General features: G+C 52.0%; 3 protein-coding genes across 5 annotated transcripts in view; 1 reads left to right on the forward strand and 2 right to left on the reverse strand.

The window, feature by feature from the left end:
• Positions 1–1,382, reverse strand: part of TMEM147 (transmembrane protein 147) — a 3,740-nt gene extending 2,358 nt beyond the window's left edge. The window contains exon 1 of the mRNA XM_005862447.2: positions 1,371–1,382. The gene's annotated coding sequence lies outside the window, so the exon portion shown is untranslated. The remainder of the gene's footprint in view (positions 1–1,370) is intronic.
• GAPDHS (glyceraldehyde-3-phosphate dehydrogenase, spermatogenic) lies at positions 7–10,631 on the reverse strand. Its single transcript, XM_005862653.2, has 12 exons — positions 9,723–10,631; positions 7,377–7,405; positions 7,162–7,328; positions 6,260–6,356; positions 5,994–6,100; positions 2,863–2,953; positions 2,648–2,766; positions 2,159–2,240; positions 1,700–1,851; positions 1,378–1,540; positions 239–336; positions 7–158 (listed from the first exon to the last, which is right to left on the reverse strand). Exons 1-12 carry the CDS (start codon positions 9,787–9,789, stop codon positions 86–88), a joined length of 1,245 nt encoding a protein of 414 aa, XP_005862715.1. The 5' UTR covers positions 9,790–10,631; the 3' UTR covers positions 7–85.
• Positions 10,632–14,707: 4,076 nt separating this feature from the next.
• On the forward strand, positions 14,708–19,137 carry SBSN (suprabasin). Of its 3 annotated transcripts, none has more exons than XM_014536567.1 (5): positions 14,708–15,637; positions 15,692–16,437; positions 17,852–17,917; positions 18,025–18,069; positions 18,957–19,137. In XM_014536567.1, the coding sequence occupies exons 1-5, from the start codon at positions 15,016–15,018 to the stop codon at positions 18,978–18,980; spliced, it is 1,503 nt and encodes a 500-aa protein (XP_014392053.1). In that variant the 5' UTR covers positions 14,708–15,015; the 3' UTR covers positions 18,981–19,137. The 3 variants fall into 3 exon arrangements, with proteins under 3 accessions (XP_014392053.1, XP_014392054.1, XP_005862512.1); XM_014536568.1 differs by having other exon boundaries at positions 14,710–15,822; positions 16,030–16,437; XM_005862450.2 differs by having other exon boundaries at positions 14,712–16,437.
• Positions 19,138–19,378: the final 241 nt, after the last annotated feature.

Below are 19,378 nucleotides of genomic sequence, written 5' to 3' on the forward strand. Positions count from 1 at the left end.
GGCGGCCGCGCGCCGGGCGCCTCCCCTCTGCGGGAGGTGGAGGTTCTGGGCAGGGAGCACAGGGGAGTGGAGGGGCTGTCGCACTTCACTTGTCTCGGCTGAACATGTACCGGAGGAGGTCCACCACCCGGTGGCTGTAGCCGTATTCATTGTCGTACCTGGGGAGGGCGTGGAGGGTCAGGGGGTCCCTCCCCGTTACCCCCAGCTCCCCGCGTTCTGTGACCCCTCCCCTCCGTACCAGGAAATGAGCTTCACGAAGTTGTCGTTGAGCGCGATGCCGGCTTTAGCATCGAAGACGGAAGAGTTGGTATCGCCGATAAAGTCCGTAGAGACAACCTGGGTGCCAGAATTTCTGAGGTAAGTTTGGGTCGCAGAGCAGAGACCTCCAGGAGGCCAGGTTCTGACTCAGGCATATTGGCTATGCATTCGTCTACGACATCTGATGGAGTCCTACTGTGTCCAGGCTGTGGGGATGGGATATAAAGAAGGCACCTGGGGGCTTTGCTGGTGGGGGACTGGCCAAAGGACACAGACCACGAACACCCTGATGCTGCACCAATAAATATCATTTCCTGGGGATAATTCAGGCACTTGGAACGGGCTGGCACAGAGGCCCCAGGTGGAGGCACAAGGCTGGGTCTGGATGGCTAGGAGGCTGGGTCTGGCTGACTCAGGCCCTCAGCAGATCTGAGGCAGGAGGAGCTGCAGCGCAGAGGGGAGGGTTGTGGCCCTGGTGTGGTGGAAGGCCACAGGAAGGTTTTCTGCAGGGGGGAGGGAGGGGAACAAGAGGTCCTGGTGGCTGTGTGAGGGTGGCCTTGCAAGGAGCTAAACCAGGGAGACAGCACCAGAGATGGTACTACTGGGAGCACAGGGACAGTGACATCTGTTTTTCACAGGGAAGGTACCTGCCCATGGCCTGCCCTGAGCAAGTGTTGAAAAATGGTATATTTTGTCTTGTTCAGGAAGCATGTATTGAGCATCTGCTGTGTGCCAGGCCCTGGGAAGATGGCTGGAGCTGTGTAAGTGAAAAGATAGCCCCCAATCCTTGCCTTCTTGGAGTGCACGTGCTAGCAGGACCAGCAGTGACTGAAATGGAATTTCAGGTGAAGAGAGGGGCCACAAAAAGAACACCTTGCTGAGGAGGGAGGGAGGCTGAGGTAAAGAATTGGAGGAGGTGAGGACAGATACATGGCCACTTGGGGGGAAAGTTTTCCAGACCAAAGGAGCAGCAAGTGCATAGATTCTGAGGCAGGAGATCTGACTCTCCCAGCCCTGCAGTTCCTATCTTGATACGTTGGGAGCAGCTCCTTGGCAAGTGGGAAGTCACGGTCTCTCCCCAGAGGGTTCCTCCCAGGGTCTCTTCTCCTCAGTCCCTACCTCATCCTCCGTGTAGGCAAGTATGCCAGCCATTGGCCCCTTGGCTGCTGCTTTTATGGCATCCTTGATGGCGGAGTATGTGGTCGGCCGGGCTAGGCGGCAGGTCAGGTCCACGACAGACACGTCTGGGGTTGGTACCCGGAACGCCATTCCTGTCAGCTTCCTGGACAGTCCCACATCGAGGTGGAAGTCAGAACCCAAGGACTTGTCCATCTACCCCCTCACCTCCACCTTCCTCTCATTAGATACTTCAAGGATTGGGGCCCGTCTGCTCTTCCCAGGGTGTGCCTCCCACCCTGGTTGCAGCTTTCTGCCCTCATACCCTTTGAGGTCTGGGATGACTTTGCCCACGGCCTTGGCAGCCCCTGTAGAGGCTGGGATGATGTTCTGGTGAGCTCCTCGTCCGTCTCGCCAGGCCTTCTTGGATGGCCCATCCACTGTCTTCTGGGTGGCCGTGTAGGAATGGACTGTGGTCTTGGGGAAGAAGAGGGCTGAGGTGAGGCCTTCCTGCTCCTAAGTTCCTGTGCCTCTTTATTTTAGGTCTGAAGTGATGAGCCAGGTGTGGAGGTTGTGGGGCCACCACAGACCACTGGAGGGACACCTGCAAGCTGGGGTTCAGCCTTGCCGAGAGTTACCCAGAATTTTAAAAGACTCTACCACTGGCGGGCCTTTCCTCTTGAAACCAGCCTCTTTCTATTAAAGTCACACACTAAGCAAATCCTGAGAGGAAGCGGTACAGGTTCCCTGCCATCCATCCTGCCCAGCCCTCTCCCCAACTCACCATCAGTCCTTCCACAATCCCGAATCGCTCATGAATGACCTTGGCAAGGGGGGCCAGGCAGTTGGTGGTGCAGGATGCATTGCTGAAACAGCCCGGTATGCAAGGGAACTGTGAGGTGAGTGTCAGAGCCACCTTCCACGCTTACCTCATTTTGGGGAGATGCTCAGAGGCTCGGATTTGTGAAAAGTCAGGATGGGGATGAGAAAGATCATTGGGGATGCCTTCAGACTGAAGGAGGCACTGGAGGTGCAGCCGGGGGAAGCTCCCCAAGCATATTCTCTAGAAGTTGTGCATTTTTAACAGGTCCAGGGGGATGTTAACATGGTGGCTGTTAAGACTTTGGGAGGGAGAAGCAGATGGGGATGTGAAAGAAGCACCAGTGGGAGTGGCGGTTGGGGGAGGGGGAGGCTGAGTCTGATCCCTTCCCATCACAGGCTGGCATGTTCTCTGGACATCACCCACCCACTTCTGGATGTTGCTGCCCGTTACCTGACAACTTTCATGGAATCAGGATTATAGTCCTTTTCATTCACCCCCATGACAAACATGGGCGCATCTGGTGAGGGTGCGCTGATGACCACACGTAAGGCACCTGCCTGGATGTGGTTCTAGGGAAGGAGGAAGGAGCACTGGTGTCATGAATTGATGAGATGCTTTGAGTGTCACACCCCCTGGCCAGCCCTGCCCACTTCTCCCCCACTTACGGAAGCTTCCTCTTGGGACAGGTACACTCCTGTGGACTCCACTACAAAGGGGCTTCCGACAGACTTCCAGGGGATCTCTTTGGGCTGCTTGCTATGGAGAGGTGGCAGGGCTGTGTATCAGCCTCCCTTGCATGGCCTTGCCTTCATAGTCCCTGGCCTTTACTGTTTGAAAGGCTGACGAGACACCTTCCCACCTGGCCTGTAACCGTCTGTTCTCCCCACCCCACACATACCTAGTTATCCCAGGTGGATTTGACCCTGCTAGTCTTGCCTGTTGGCATCTTGCTGAGGAGGAAGGCTGAGGTAAAGAATTGGAGGAGGTGAGGACAGATATATGGCCACTTGGGGGAAAAGCGTTCCAGACCAAGTGCAAAGATTCTGAGGCAGGAGATCTGACTCCCAGCCCTGCAGTTCCTATCCTGATACATTTCGAGCAGCTCTTGTGGGCCACTTACCTTGACTGCCCTTCCTTTGCTATGCCCCAGTATATACAAGTTGCCACCTCCCCTACTCAGGCTCATTCACTCTCTGTCTCCAGGGGACCACCCCTGACTACTGCCAACCAGGTCAGGCCCTTTTTATGCCTAGAATGTAGACTCCAGAAGGGCGAGGCCTGCTGCACTGCTTCTGATTCCCTGCCCTCACAACCTCACCATGGCCCTCCTTGCCTCTGGTCTCTAGCACTCAGCTTCTGCCACCGGAAGCCTACTGCCAGAGGCTGAGCAAGTCCCTGAAGACAGGCACTACATCCTGGGAGCAATGGGGGAGAGGCCTGTAACTGTAGCCTCAGGCTACCCTGGGGTCAGCAGTGGTTAGTGTTTTACATTAGAAAGGTCAAGGCCTTTTTGGTTTCCACTTTTATAAATTTATATTTTTACTTGATAGTTTATTTAACGTTTGCATTTGAACAAATATTGCTGTTTTCTACTTGGTTTGTATATGAGTCTTCTTCACAGGACTTATCACAACTGCAGTATTCGCTTTTGTGATTTTTTGTTAGCATCTGTCTCATCTTTTAGACCGCTTTGTGGCAAAAGGGTTGTGTCTGTTTCGTCATTGAGCCTGCTCCCTCCAAAGGGGTTCAGACAGTGTTTGTAGGGTTATTTTTTATTAGCCATCCTACACATGTTTACTGAACACCTGCCATGTGCCCATGTTCTAAGTGCTTTGCCTTCACTGAATCATTTAACCCTTATACCCTGAGGGTTAAATGCCTTATTGGCATTTTGTAGAGAAGCCAGGGCAGAGGTGAAGGGGTAGGAGAGAGAGCTGGCTGGAAGTATAGGCAGGCTGGTCCTAGGATCTGTACTGGCTGCATACCAGATTAAAGGAACAAATGAGTAGCTTCCTCTCCCTGGGCCACCACGCATGGTTCTCTTTTCCTGGTCATCTGCTCTGTCAGGTCACACTTTTCATCATTTGGCTCAATTACCTCTTCTCTGAGGCCCCCCATCTCCTGCCTTCTTATTTGGGGAGGGAGGGTAACTCAAACTCCTCTGCAACAGTTGTTAAGTTGGCACCTCAGGAGACCCCAGCCCTTTTCCCTAGACTGTTGGGCCCTGCCTTCCTGCGCAGGGTCTTGTTTTGAGGATTCCATTCATTCATCAAGGAAGTTGTGAGTTTACCCAGAGCCAGGACCTGCACTATAGGTGCCAAAGCAATAGTGGTGACAAACTGACAGGATTCTTCCTGCAAGGAGGCCTTGTGGGAAAATGCCCTTCGCAGTGCTCCCCACATGCCTGTTAACTTTGGCTGTGCTGCCTGCCATGGATCTGATACCCATCCCCATCAGTTACATGAAGAAACAGGCTCAAGGAAATTCACTTCCTTAGCCCAAGGTCGCCTGTCTAGAAAGGGTGGAGCAGGGTAAAGTACACACAAAAGCAACATCACTTTTGTGCCTGGAAAACACCCACAGTGCAGTGACAGAGTGGGGTGGTGGGGGGAATAACCACTGCAGTGACCTGACAAGGCAGAACCTGAGTAGGGGTGCACAATGGGGGAGAATGCTGCAAGTGGCAGGAATGACGGTGCCCAGGTTGAAGGAGAGGACATGGTATGTCTAAGTAATGACCTCTGTGCCGGAATTGTTTTTGGTTATGATTTCAAACTTGGGTCAAGAAGCTTCTCTTACTGATGTTCCAGTCCCCACCTCCATCCCCTCCTTCCCAACCCTGACCACCTAACCACAATCCTTCCTTGTCCCTCTTTTATTCACACTCCCTACACCCCAGTAAATGAGAGGGGCTGGGAGTGGACCTGCTGGGAGGAGCGCTGGGAAGGCTTGTGAGCATGCAAGCACAAGTGTATGTCAAATCGGGGCTAGCAGTGGCCAATAATTTACATTAGAAATATGAAGTAGACTTTCCCATTTTATAAATTTTTAGTTTTCTTGATGTCTTTGGAGCATATTAAACATCTAATGCTTTTGATTTGCAGATTCTGGACATATCTTTAAATGGAGGAAAATTAACATCAATGAGAACTATGTGAAATGGGGCCAAGAGGTGGATGGCCAGTGTGGCTGAGGTTATATTAGAAGGCTCAGGCGTAGGGCTCATGGTGCTTGCGGGGCCCTATCAGGAGCTGGGATTTTATTTGTGGGGTGATGGGAGGGTTTAAGTAGGGGAGTAACGGCCTAGTTGACATTTTAAAAAGGCCTCTGTGGTTGCTGTGTAGGAACTGAGTAGAAGCACTTGGCCAGATGGCGATGTCGGGCCCAGTTGACATTTTAAAAAGGCCTCTGTGGTTGCTGTGTAGGAACCGAGTGGAAGCACTTGGCTATATGTCGATGTCGCTTCGTGGGAAGGGAGATGAATAGGTTTGGGGGTTGATGGAGAATCAAGAGGTGAGTTTTAGACATGTTGAATTGATATGCCTGTGCGAAAACTTGTAAATGTGCATTAAATCAAAAGTATTCCTGAGTATAGTGGGGCATCTTTCTAAGTTAGTGCTTCCTAACCATTTTAGCAGTCACAGACTTCTCTGAGACCCCCCTCTTCCAACCAGTACTGAGAGACATACATGCTGAGGGGTTATGAATCCCAAGGAGAGGCTGGGATCCCATTCATGTCATCTTTACACCCCCTCCATTAATGTGTTGCAGGCATGCATCAGACAGCTGCCCTTACCACTGGAAGACACTGATCTCCTGTTTATCCACAACCAGCCGTCCATTCTTGTATTCCACAGTCCCCTTGTATCGGCCATGGGTGGAGTCATACTTAAACATGTACACCTGTGGGAGACAGAATGGCTCCTGATCATGGGGGTGGCAGGGGTGGGGGAGCAACCATCCCTAAGGAATCCCTGCCTTGGTGAAGGTTTCATATTGCACCTGAGAACCTCCCAGAGAGCACCCCTGAAACCCCGATCCTACCCTTTACCTGCTACTCACCATGTATTCCGGGTCAATGAATGGATCATTCACTGCCACCACCTTAACGCCTTTCTGCATGCAGGCTCGCAGCACCAGGCGACCGATACGTCCAAATCTGTCCAGGACGGGTTGTGGGGTTGTCTTCAGAATCCTCAGCCAGCAGGCAGAGGAGGGGACAGGAAAGAAGGGGGTGGCAGGAGGCTTCTCAAGGGGACTGGGTCGGACGACTCGATCTCGGGGAAGAAGGCAACCAACCCTTTGCAGGCAGCTATTATCTTGCTCATGATCTCACCAGCTTAACTGATTTGCCTGCTTCCTCACCCATCCATTCTTTACCCCATTCCTAATCGTGTAGTTGGATGGATCTTAAAGAACGTCAGCCCGATTACGTCTCTTGGCCTGAAAGCCTCTACAGCTCTATCAGTAAAACTAGATCCAAATTCCTTACCATGGCTTACGAGGCCCGTCTGCTTTCCACCACACTCCTTCCTCTTCTGCCTTGCTTGCTCCACACCAGCACTGAATTCCTGCCTGTCCTTTGCATACTGTGCTGTGCCACCTGTTCCCCCGAGCCATTGCTTGCTGAACAGCTGCCACTCAGGCCTCACTCCAGTGTCACCTCCCAGAGGTCTTTCCTGACACCCCAGCTAACACTGGCCTCTCCAGTCTTACTATACTTCATACTGTTCATTCACACATCACCAAACCAAATGTCCTTATTTGATTGTTGTTTTCCCACCAGAATGTGAGCTCTCTTAGGGGGCAAAGCCCTGTCTACTCCCCGCCCCTCCCCCCCATTCTCCAAGGTGGACAGAATGAAAGCATTGATGGTGTGAAATGTGGAGATGCCCTATTCAGTAACTGGAGGAATGCCTGGGCCCTATGGCTTCAGGAAGGCTCAGAGGCCAGGGCTGACTCACCCATTGATGCCAACAGTCAGTTCCCGAACCACAGGAACCTTCTGAGGTGGAGGAGGAGGTGGAGGAGGTGGTGGAGGTGGTGGAGGTGGTGGAGGTGGAGGAGGTGGGGCTTCCTCCTTGATAGGCTCTGGCTCTGGTTCTGGTTCTGGCTCTGCCACTGGCTCTGGCTCTGGCTCTGGCTCTGGCTCTGGCTCTGGCTCTGGCTCTGGCTCAACTTTGGGTGGTGGTGGTGGTGGTCTGGTTACTGTTGGAAGGAGTGGGGGTGGCAATGAACTGCACCATCACAGTGAGAAAATGAGCTGTGTTTCCCAAACCTACCTGATCCACAAAATGAACAGAGGATGGGCTTGCTTTAAAATATCAATGCCAGGGCCCCTTCCCTGGTGATTCTAATTCAGTGGGTACTGTGTATCTTTAACAGTTGCTTGGGATGACACTCTGAGTCAGTTTCCTCCTTTCTAAAATGGAGATAATAGTACTCTCAGAGGGTCACTGTGAGGATTAAATGAAGTAATAATATATGGAGCGCTTATGACAATAGTCTGGGAACATTCTGCATACATTAGTATTTCAAAGGCCTTTTCCCAAATGGTCTGATAATTCATGTAGCCCACTGGTCCCCAAACTGTTCTGATAAACATCATCCAGAAAGTGCCTCCTAGGGAAATCTGACTCAGTAGGTCTGTTCTGAGGCTCAAGTGTTTCTAAGCACTTCAGGTGATTCTTACCCTCAGAGAAGTTTAGGAAATACAGATATACCAGGACATGAAACAAATGGAGATCTTTATCAGCTTCCGGCTCTCTAAACATACTCCCACTCCCTTACTGCATATTTGAACATCTGTGCTTGGAGGTGTGCCATCTGAGCTCCAGGTGAAGACTTGAGAGGAGGGGAGATGTGGAGAGAGCAGTCAGGGATCTGCCTGGCAGAGGGCTTCATACTGGGGATCAGGCACGGTTGTCATCCCTGCCCCAGCTACTTGGCATCTGGCCTTGTGCAAGTTAATGAACCTCTCTGACTTGTTTCCTGTCATCACATCTGACCCTCTCCTTGGGGGCTTTTGGGAGGACTCGGTGAGATCTCAAGGTCCAGTAGTGCTGATTTTAATACAGGGGAGGAAGTCTGATACTACGTATTCATGAGGAAAGGGAGAGAGAAGGGGATGGAGAGGCCCGAGGATGAAGGTGGGAGATGGCTTTGGCACTACTAGAATCAAAAGCACCTGGGAGGTGGTGTGGCTAGGAGCCAGGGGCCAGCTGGCCTGTTGTCTCCCTGACCTCTCTGGCTGCCACAGACCTTGTGGCCTGAGGCTGGGCTGTGGGTGTTTGCAGTTAGTACAAGTTCATAAAAGTATTAGTCTTTATTGGTGGCAGAGGCCCTGTGATTATTGGTGACCTTAGGATGTTTGCATTCCTTGGGGTTCTGTTCCTGCTATAACAGGAGATTTGTCCATCTGGATTAAGAGTAGGCATGAATCTACTCTACCTAAAACTCAGCCTTCCCCTCCATTCTAGGGGTGCGGTACGGGGCTGGAGGAAAGCTGCTGCACTGAGCGGGAGGAGCCCAGCGGAGCTTCTTCCGTAGGTGAAACACTGTCACAGGTGCGCTCTCCCAATTACGGTGACGCCAGGTGCTGTGCTGAGCTCCAGTTCATGGGCTCAGAATCCTGTGAGACAGATGCTACAAATCCACTTGACAAAGGGAAAACCGAGGCCCGAGGGCACAGAGCCGGGCACCTGCAGCAGGCAGCGGGTTCCGGGCCACGCCGAGCCCCTTGGGGAGGAGCTTCCTGGCTGTTTCTCACCCCCACTCCCCTGCGGTCAGTGAGGAGGCCGGGAGGGAACGGGTGGCCTCCCGAAGACCTGGGTTCCTTGGGTTGGAGTGTGTGTGCGCACGCGCGCACTTCCGACTGGGTCAAGTAGGGCTGCCCAGTGGCCGCGAGCGGGACTCCGAGTCCCAACTCTACGATTCCAGTGAGAGACCCACGGGAAGCGGTTTGCGCTCTTTGACAAGCGGACGGTACATACGCTGACCTCGCTATGTGGTTGCGAGGCTTCAGTAAGTGCACGCTTGTGAAGCGCTGGGCACAGCCCCGGGAGGGGCAAGTATCCTCGCTGGGTGCAACACCGGGAGGGAGCCCACCAACTCCCCGCGGCCCTTCCGCCCTGGGCGACGGGAGCGTCAGTTTTAGGTGAAACCTCCCTCGCCGAGCTTCTCAACCCAGCGGCTGTCCTCAGAGATGCCCCCTCAAACTCGGCCCCAGGTTCCGTCCCGGCCCCTGCTTCTATCCTTCCACCACGCGCGCGCGAGGCGCCCAGCCCATCCTCCCTTCCACTATCGCCATGAAAACCACTTGGCAGCAAACTCTGGTGGCCGACTGGGGAGGGGTCGCTGGAGGGTGGGAGGAAAGCGGCCCGGATGGTAGAGCCCGTCGGCCAGAGCGCGCCTTCTGACCCTCTTTTGCGGATGCTCTATGAAGGGGGCTCCGACCCAGCGGGCGCTGTACCCCCTCCTCCCTACCCCCCCAACCTCCCCCAGCGGGCTCCGCCTCCTCCCTCACCGGGGCATGGCCGTCGTAGCAGCTGGACCACGGTGACATTGGTGAGGACGATGTCGCGCTTCCGCATGGCCTCCTAAAATTTAATGGCCTGGCTGCCCAGGGACTTGCCGCGATGTTACTGCGACGCGGGGCGTGGGGCTAGTGGGGCACCAGCTTTCTGCCGTGACGTCACAGTCCAGTGATGTCACAGAGGCGGTGGCGCAAAGGGCCCATCCCATTCCAGGGGAGGTGTGCTGTCTGCACACTGTGCACCACCATTCCAATGCCACCGCTGGCGTCTAGAATGGAATCCAACTTTTTACACTGGTCCTCAAAGCCCTTCCCTCTCCCTAAGCACACTGGCTCCCTGCTGTTCCTTGACATCCACCCGGTTCCCCATAGTTACCCCAGCTGTTCCTTTATGCCTGGAAGCTCTGCTGGCTGCCTCTTGGTTTCCCTCAGGTGTTGCCCTTTATTTTTATTTATTTTTTAAAAGCATGTTTTTATTGATTTTACAGAGAAAGGAAAGGAGAGGGAGAGAGAGAAATATCAATAGGTTGTCTTGCACACATCCCTACAGGGCATCAAGCCCACAACCTGGGCATGTGCCCTGACAGGGAATCAAACCAGTGACTTTTTGGTGCACTGGATGATGCTCAACCAACTGAGCCACACTGGCCAGGGGTCAGGGCAGGTGTTACCCTTTAAAAGAGATCCTCCTGACTCCCCATCTAAAGTTCTCTTCTTTCTCAGTCACTACCTCCCATCAGCCTCACCCCCTCAATGTACCCACGCTTCAGGAAGCCTGTCTAACTTCCCATCCTAGGTTAGATGTTCCAATGTCTAAAACTACTCAAAGGTTATGCTATTCTTTTATTTTATTTTCCTCATGTTGTAATGTACCCTGTCACAGAAGGACGCCTCAAGAAGTCGAATTAAAGAGTCACATTTATTGCAATCCGGGACTATGAGGGGCCATTCCCCAAATCTCATAGTAACAAGATGGTCGCAGCTCCAAGGTTATATAGGCAAAAAATCACAAAGGTATTGATTACATCCCAGGGTTTGGAATGAGGAACCTGGCTCGCAAAAAGCAGTTTACAGAAGCAGAATTAAGCATGTTAATTATAGTTTTGGGTCTCGGGGTCACTGAATTGACAGAAATACATTATCTAGAGCCCTCGGGTCTGGAATGAGGAACCTAGTTTGCAAAAAGCAGTTTAAACAGCATGTTATAAACACATTATCTAGAGCCCTTGGGTAACCTGGGTTTATCTAAATTACAGTTTTGGGTCTAGAGCCCTCTGACCTTGGGATAACTGTGCTGTCCTTCCCAGGTGAAGGAAAAATGTGCTTTCTAAGACCAGTATGACCACAACCCATGGGATATTCACATTACAATCAATAAGGCATTTAATTGAATGGGATGATTTATATAATTCAGAAAGTCAAAATAACCTGTCTATTGTTAAACAAAGCAAATAGGTACATAAGCCAAACAGCAGGGTTAAAGTTAAACTATAATTTCCACCTGAGATGGTTGTTACCATACTTCACTCACAGCAGATGTCTCTAAACCCCTTTCTTTTCCTTGTGGCTTTTCATGTAGTTCAGCTGTTCTCAACCTGTGGGTCGCTACCCCTTTGGCGGTCGAACGACCCTTTCACAGGGGTCGCCTAAGACCATACTGCATATCAGATATTTACATTACGATTCAGAACAGTAGCAACATTACAGTTATGAAGTAGCAATGAAAACAATTTTATGGTTGGGTCACAACATGAGGAACTGTATTTAAAGGGCCAGAAGGTTGAGAACCACTGAATTGTAGTTTGTCATGACCTAGTTATGATTACTTGTTCATTGTCTCCCACAAGGCATGCATTCTTGTTTATTTTGTTCATCCCTGGGCCTCCAGCACCTAGAACTGTGCCTGGCACAAAGCAAGCTTCCACAAACGTTTGGGGAAGAACACATGGACAGATGGTCCCCTTCCCCTAAAGCACTGTGGGTGGGGGCTTTCTTGCACATCTGTGACTCACAGGCAGGCACCTGCAGGGCCAGTTGACACACAACTGTGACCAAGACTTAGGGGTGTGGGGGTTGGAGCCAGGAAGGAGTCACCATCCCAGAAAGAGGTGTGGAAACAAGAAGGGGCACAATGATATGACCTCTTCCCCAACCCTCCATGGGAAAGCAACTGCCGTGGGATAGGGTGAGGGTGAGACCTTCCTGCTTGGATGGCCAGGGAGAGGTGGAAATGAAACTACTAAATTGGCTGTACATACAGATAGGGAGACCTCAATAAAAAAAAGATAGCGATTAAACAAAGGGGGACGAACTTTACATGTATGATCAAGAGGGGTGGAAAGACCATACAAATAAAACCAGGACTGAAAAGGGACTGATTTTGTACAACTTTACAATAATAAATATGAAATGCTTGATGAAATTAAAACATTTCTTAGAGAATATAAAGGATCAAAATTGGTACAAAAAGAAATGGCAGATCTGAGTAGGTCAATAACAAGAGACAAAGAGTTAAGATCCCAAAGGCTGATTCAGATCCTGATTTTTTTTTTCAGATCCTGATTTTATGACAAGATCTGCCAGAGTATCAGGAACAAGTATTTGCCAGACTATAGGAAATGTTGCAGCTCCTAGCCAGAGCTGGAAAGCCTGCAGCAGCTCCTGTGCAGAGAGGCTCCGGGCAGGGTGCATGTTCAGAGGCCCTGTGGATTGTCATGCACATTGTACTTTCATGGCAAACTTCTTGGGAGTTCTTTGGGGGAGCTGTGATGGCTCCATGACTGAAAGCTCCACCCCTCACTCTAGGAAAGCAACACAGCCATGTAGCCCAAATCAGCAGAGGATGGCAGGCCAGTCTCACAGAGATAGATGCCAAAATCCAAACCAAATAGTGGCCAATGGGAATGGAGCACTGAGGAGGGGGCCTGAGGCTGACAGAAGATGGTAGGGTAGGGCAGAGAGAGGGGTGGAAAGAGAAATGGAGAAACCCCACCTGTCAATCTCAGGGAGGATTAGGATTCTGGAGCTCCCCACCCAGCAATCTTCTGGCATGGGAAACTCCCTCGTTTAGGCACTGGACAGAAAAGCCACACCTGAGGTTGCCCAGGGATTTGGCTTTGTTCCTGGAGCGTGAAACTTGGAAACATATGATGAACTCAAGCGTGGAGAGGTGGTACAATTAGTCACCCTCTATAGGCAGAGCACAGAGAAGGCAGAAGCTCCTGGGCCTCTGGGTCTCGGATGCCTGGTTCCGGATAGAGCCAAGTGTCCAGGATCTGGGGTGGAACCCTGGGTCTACCAAGGGAAGTGGGCCGTGTTGTCCTTGTTTGAGCAAAGCCCCAAAACACTTGCAGATTCTCACCACACCTGGGCACCCACACACATAACTCTGCCACCCCCACTTGCTCACACCCTGCACATTCCTTCCTGCCTGGCCTTCCCACTTGCAATCCCACCTCCACCCCCTCTCTCAGTCTCTCCCCTTGGCACAAAAACCCAAATATCTTACACCCCTTCACCCAACTGTACCCACCCACTGGCTCTTGTCCTTCTGGTCTCTGCCTCCCTCTAAACTAGCTCCAGATAGATATTCTGCCACAGATCTGCAAACCACTACCTGCCCTTCCTCCTGATGCCTTTCTTCACACTTAGGCCACCTCTTAGCAGTTTCTTCCTCCAACCCATGCTGCCATGTCAACACCTGGGGCTTCAGGTTGGGACTTATGAGTCTCCAGGGGGAGGAGGTCAGGAAGAATGAGCTCCTGGCCCCCAGCCCAGGTTCTGGCTGACAGTCTCCTGCTGTTCTGGGTCTCCAGCCCCTCCCCATGGCTGCCTCAACCGGCTTTTCAGGAGGCACTGCGTCCTGTCCCGGCTCATGGCAATCAGCCCCCTGCCCTTGCCCAAGGGCTGGGAGGCAGGAGGCTAGGGTTCTGTGATGAGAATGTGATCCTGGCTCCAAAATCTGCAACCCTTCCCAAGGGACCCTGGGCTACGCTGGGGACCCAGGCACCCTTCCCCCCCAGCACCCTCTGAGACTCAGACTTAGGCCTATCCTTCCCTTGGCTTCTTCTAATCCATCCATTTGTCCAATTTATAAATATCTACTGAACTCCAGGCAATGTTCTAGACCAGGGGTGGGCAAACTTTTTGACTCGAGGGCTACAATGGGTTCTTAAACTGGACCGGAGGGCCGGAACAAAAGCATGGATGGAGTGTTTGTGTGAACTAATATAAATTCAAAGTAAACATCATTACATAAAAGGGTACGGTCTTTTTTTTTTTTTAGTTTTATTCATTTCAAACGGGCCGGATCCGGCCCACGGGCCGTAGTTTGCCCACGGCTGTTCTAGACGTTGGGGATATAGCAGTAACTAACACAGACAAAGGCCCTGTCCTCTGGATGTTTATAATCTGATAGAAGGGACAGACAATAAAAAAGGTAGTTTTGGATCAATTAAGTGTTATAAAAACGAAAGGATGATATTACAGAGTATAACTGGGGGATGGCCAGGAAAGTTTTTTGAGAAGGTAATATTTGAGCCAAAAACAGAATGAGGAGGAACCTGCCATGTGAAGATCTAAGTACTGATACCAGACAGAATAGCGAGGGAAAAGGCCATAAAGCAGGAATGAGCTTGGTGTGTTTCAGGACTAGGGAGAACAACAAGGGCAAAGGCCATACGGCAGGAATGAACTTGGTGTTTTTGAAGGCCAGGGAGAAGTCCTGTGGCTGAAGCGTAGTAAAGTGTGTGTGTGTGTGTGAGGAGTGGGTCAACAAGAACAATAAGAACAAGGTCTGATGATTTCCTCATCTCCCTGAAAGTGCTCACCTCCCTCTGACTGTACCTCTTATCTTTCTAGAATCTCAATGCTGGGAAGCTGGATCCTTGATCCCCTGAGAGGAGTGCAGAAGCTGAGGAACCAGAGATGGGGGGTTATTGAAGGTGGGGTTGGAAGAGCGGAGGCCTGGCTAGTGGGTGAGGAATGAAAAGAGGAGGTAGTTGGAAGGGCAGACATCTAGGCTCTGGGGTGGAGGGCCTGAACGGGGCAGGGAGCAAAGATGCCATGTGAGTATTCTTCATTCATGACTCACCTTCTCTTCCTCCTCCTCTTCATTGCTCAACCTCAAATCTCCCTGGGAAATACCTCCTTGACTGGAGACCAAGTCAGTGCCTCACGGGGGTAATTGAGTCATGAGGGGTGGAGAGGAGGGAGGGAAGCAGAAGATAAATAGCAGCTTGGCTTCGCTGGTTCCTCTCTGCATCCTTCCCACCCTCCCAACAATATGCATCTTGCCAGTTTGATCAGTTCCTGCTCCCTCCTACTGCTTTTGGGGGCCCTGCCTGGATGGGCAGCCAGTGATGACCCCATTGAGAAGGTCATTGAAGGGATCAACCGAGGGCTGAGCAATGCAGAGAGAGAGGTGGGCAAGGCCCTGGAAGGCATCAATAATGGCATCACTCAAGCTGGAAGGGAAGTGGAGAAAGTTTTTAATGGACTTAGCAACATGGGGAGCCAGGCCGGCAAGGAGCTGGACAAGGACATCCAGGGGCTCAACCACGGCTTGGACAAGGTAGCCCATGGTACCAACAATGGCGTCGGACAAGCAGGAAAGGAAGCAGAGAAGTTTATCCATGGGGTCAACAACGCTGCTGGACAGGTTGGGAAGGAGGCAGACAAAGTGATTCAGGGGGTCCATCATGGGGTCAACCAAGCGGGAAGTGAGGCAGGGAGATTTGGCCAGGGGATCCACCATGCCGCTGGGCAGGCTGGGAACGAGGCAGGGAGGTTTGGCCAGGGGGTCCACCATGCCGCTGGGCAGGCTGGGAACGAGGCAGGGAGGTTTGGCCAGGGGGTTCACCATGCCGCTGGGCAGGCTGGGAACGAAGCAGGGAGATTTGGCCAGGGGATTCACCATGGGATTGGTGAGGCCTGGAAGGAAGCAGACAAGTTTGGCCAAGGGGTCCACCATGCCGCTGGGCAGGCTGGGAACGAGGCAGAAAAGTTTGGCCAGGGTGTTCATCATGGGATTGGTGAGGCCTGGAAGGAGACTGAGAAGTTTGGCCAGGGGGTCCACCATGCTATTGGGCAGGCTGGGAAAGGAGGAGACAAAATAGTCCAAGGGGTCCATCATGGGGTTAACCAGGCTGGGAAGGAGATGGGGTGGTTTGGGCAGGATGCCACAGGACAGGCTGAAAAGGAGGGAGACAAAATAGTCCAAGGTGTCCATCCTGGGGTCAACCAGGCTGGGAAGGAGGTGGAACAGTTTGGCCATGGGGTCCACCATGAGGTTAATGAGGCTTGGAAGGAGGCAGAGAAGTTTGGTCAGGGGGTCCACAATGCAGCAGGGCAGGCTGGGAAAGAGGGGGACAAAGTGGTCCAAGGGGTCCACAATGGAGTCAACCAGGCTGGGAAGGAGGTGGATCATTTTGGCCAGGGAGTTCACCATGCCGTTGAACAGGCCGGAAAGGAGGCAGACAAAGTAGTCCACGGGGTCTACGATGGGGTCAACCAGGCCGGGAAGGAGGCAGAGAAATTTGGCCAAGGGGTCAACCACGCTGCTGGCCAGGCTGGAAAGGAAGCGGAGAAACTTGGCCAAGGTGTCCACCATGCTGCTGGCCAGGCCGGGAAGGAGGTGGACAGGTTGCAGCAGAATGCTCATTATGGGGTCAACCAAGACGGCAAGGAGGCCAACCAGCTGCTGAATGTAGGTGAACAGGGGAGGGGAAATGGGGAGAAGGGGGCTGGGGGAGGGAGAGGTTAAACTAAGACATTTGGGGAGCCCAGGTAGCCTTCATGTGGTGAAAGAAGCTTAGGCAGATATATAACCGTGCCCTCCTTCCTCTCCTTCTTTACAAAGGAGCTGGTGGTCAGATGGTCAGATGGATCAAGCCGTCTTATCTGCAAAGCTTTAAACCAGATAGTGTGACTGTGACCCAGCCCCGCCTCCAGGAGCTGCCCTCCTAGTTGAGGAGGACTGGAGGGAGGAACATGAAGCCTCTCCTGGGGAACAGGAATCAATTACTGAGCCAGCATCTGTGACTGTGGGAGCATATGAGTATTGAGAAAGGGCAGAATATCTGAGTGTGAACATGAGGAATAGCTTTGGAGATAAGCCCTTTTTTGTTTAATTTTCATAATGAGCCTTTGAGGTTGTCAGGGCGAGGAGGCTGTCTTGACTCCCTGATTTTCAGATGAGAGAACTGGAGCTCAGTGAGGTTTAAGGGGATTTGCCAGGGTCCTGTGGCTAGCACACATCTTCAGCAAATCACAGGCCCGGGTTCTTCCTCTTCTTCACATGCCTCGTCAGAATAGGTCTCCTGGAGGGTTTCTGATCCCCATTTAGGTAGAGGGAACAGTTACTGGAGGACAGGAGAGGCAAGCAGCACTATGCATAGCTGAACAGGCACCAAGGAAGGAGCTTGGCAATAGAAGGCAGACTCCTGCCTGCCTCAATTTTCCACTCTGTAATCTCCATGAGGAGGCTTTGGGATACTATCTTGAGGGACTGGCCCAGGCCTCAAAGCCTATAACCACATTGGCTTCCAGGCAGGGAGCCAGGGATGTGGGTGGGGAGGAAGGGTCTATGTGGAAAGCATGCATGGTAGGCTCTGAGACAGACAGCAGGATTCACCATGTAGAGACCAGGAGAGGGAGGTTTGTGATACGGCTCCAGGCCGGCAGCAGCAGCAGAGTGGCACTGCTGAGTATCTGGGGCTAGGATTGAAGATAGGGATCAACCTGAGTTAGGGATCAGGCTCAAGTGTGTGTAAAGGGGGTAGAATTGAGGTCAAGGCTGAGGTTAACTATGGTCTTGGTATTTGTGTGGGTCTTCTGGGTTCCCTTTCTAGTCAGGCCACTTCTCAGGGACTGAAAGCATCTCATTAACTAAAATAAAAGGGAATGGGGGGAAGAGTAGTCAGTAGGGGCAGACATCCTTACTGGCTTTTCTTCCCATCTCTTACAGAATTACCACAGCAACAAGGCTTTTGGGTTTCTTTTTGGACAGTGAGGGATAGTGGGTTAGTCACCCTAGGGGGCAGCAGGTAACTGGGGAAAAGGAACTTGGGAGACCCTCAAGGATTGAGGGGTTGTAATGATGGTCTGGGCTTTGTCAACAGGGCGGTCACCCAGGCGGATCCACCGGCCATCACGGAGGGGGCGCAACCACAACATTAACATCTGGAGTAAGTCTCACGAGCAAGCATAGACTTGGAAGTGGGGGAATGGAGGCCCTCCCGAGATGGTGCTGGGGTGGGTGATGGGCACTGACCCTCTTGTCCTTGAATTCCAGGCTTCGGTCAACAAGCCCTTCATCAACTTTCCAGCTCTATGGAGGGTAAGTGCCCACATGGTTTTAGATTTCTGCTCTCCGTCTTGGGAGATGTTTGTACATTGCCCTTCCCATTGCCTGCTCATAGACAACTTCACTGTGGACAGACTCTCAGCCTTTCAGAGACTATGCAACCCATTTCCTAGCCCTGCTTGTGCCTTTCTTCACCTGCTCCTTACCCTTTGCATCCTGCTTTTATCTCTTGGGCGTTTTTCATTCCCACTGAAGCAAACACAAGCTGGCAGAAAAGACCTCCAGTGGCACATGTGCATCTATGAGCCAGGGAGAGAGCAGTGGCTGGAACCATCCCCTCCATGTGCCTACCATCTCTCCTCATCATTTCCTCTGTGACTCCCTCCCTACCTCAACCTACTGTAAACACCCCTGCCATGCATCCCTGCTGTCTTGCAGCAATATGCTGGGTGGTGGGAACTGTAGCTCTGTCCTTTCCCTGAATAAAGACTCCCATGGGATCCTCGTCCAAAGTAAAGTCCTAGCTGTACTCTTTGGATTGAGTACCTCAGCTGCCTGAGGCTGGGCGGAAGGGTAAGGGTGTGTAACAGCTCTTTAGACTGCTCCTGGAACCCAAAGGCACACCTTGCTTATTCCAGGGCTATGGGGTGGCAGGGGATTCTCTGAGGCAAAGCAGACAAGGCTTCTCAGTTCTTACAGAGTCCCCCCTCTTGGCATCTCTGCCCTGGAGTACTGGCTCCCTGTTCTTTCTCAATCTAGGTGCTGCCTTCCTTAAGATATTCTCAAGAACATAGGCAATTACTGGGCCAAAGTAGCCAGTCTCCCTCTCATTTCTCTAGGAAAGGATATGAGGGCAAAGGTCTCACTGTCCTTATGACTGCATACCCTGCATTCACTCCCTATCTCCTTCTCTCTTCCAGAGCGTCGCCAACATCATTCCCTAAACTGATGCACTGGCCTTGCTGAGCAGACTGGCTTTCCTGTTGGCATATCAGCTGAAATGACTTGGAGGAGCTAGGGATGGGGGGCGGGTAGATTTCGGGAGTCTCTTGAGGGAACTGTACTGAGATTTGTGAATAAATATGACACAACATACTCTCATTATGGTCCACATGCTTCCTAAGGAGGGATGTGAGGGGAGGCTTGTCTTTTCTCTTCTTGCTTCTATTCTGAGAGCTGGGGGTCTGATGGACAGGACAGGTTGAGCTGGAGATTTCAGGCTGATCAAATCTAAGAAGGTGGTTAGAGAGACAAACCGAGTTCCATTAGTGTGCTAGGTTCGTGGTCAGCACTGGGAGGAGCATCATGAAGGAAAGCCACTTCAGGCCAGTAGTGGGGGCGG

Source organism: Myotis brandtii, unplaced genomic scaffold (assembly GCF_000412655.1).
Source record: "Myotis brandtii unplaced genomic scaffold, ASM41265v1 scaffold165, whole genome shotgun sequence".
Classification (NCBI taxonomy): domain Eukaryota; kingdom Metazoa; phylum Chordata; class Mammalia; order Chiroptera; family Vespertilionidae; genus Myotis; species Myotis brandtii.

Bases quoted from the DNA above. Each gene is read 5' to 3' on its own strand.
- GAPDHS (XM_005862653.2), bottom strand. From the start codon at position 9,789: ATGCGGAAGCGCGACATCGTCCTCACCAATGTCACCGTGGTCCAGCTG. The intron at 6,101-6,259 runs GTGAGTAGCAGG...TGTCTCCCACAG, and splicing joins TCATTGACCCGGAATACATG to GTGTACATGTTTAAGTATGA. The intron at 159-238 runs GTACGGAGGGGA...CGCCCTCCCCAG, and splicing joins TTCGTGAAGCTCATTTCCTG to GTACGACAATGAATACGGCT.
- SBSN (XM_005862450.2), top strand. From the start codon at position 15,016: ATGCATCTTGCCAGTTTGATCAGTTCCTGCTCCCTCCTACTGCTTTTG. The intron at 16,438-17,851 runs GTAGGTGAACAG...CTTTGTCAACAG, and splicing joins AGGCCAACCAGCTGCTGAAT to GGCGGTCACCCAGGCGGATC. The intron at 17,918-18,024 runs GTAAGTCTCACG...CTTGAATTCCAG, and splicing joins CCACAACATTAACATCTGGA to GCTTCGGTCAACAAGCCCTT.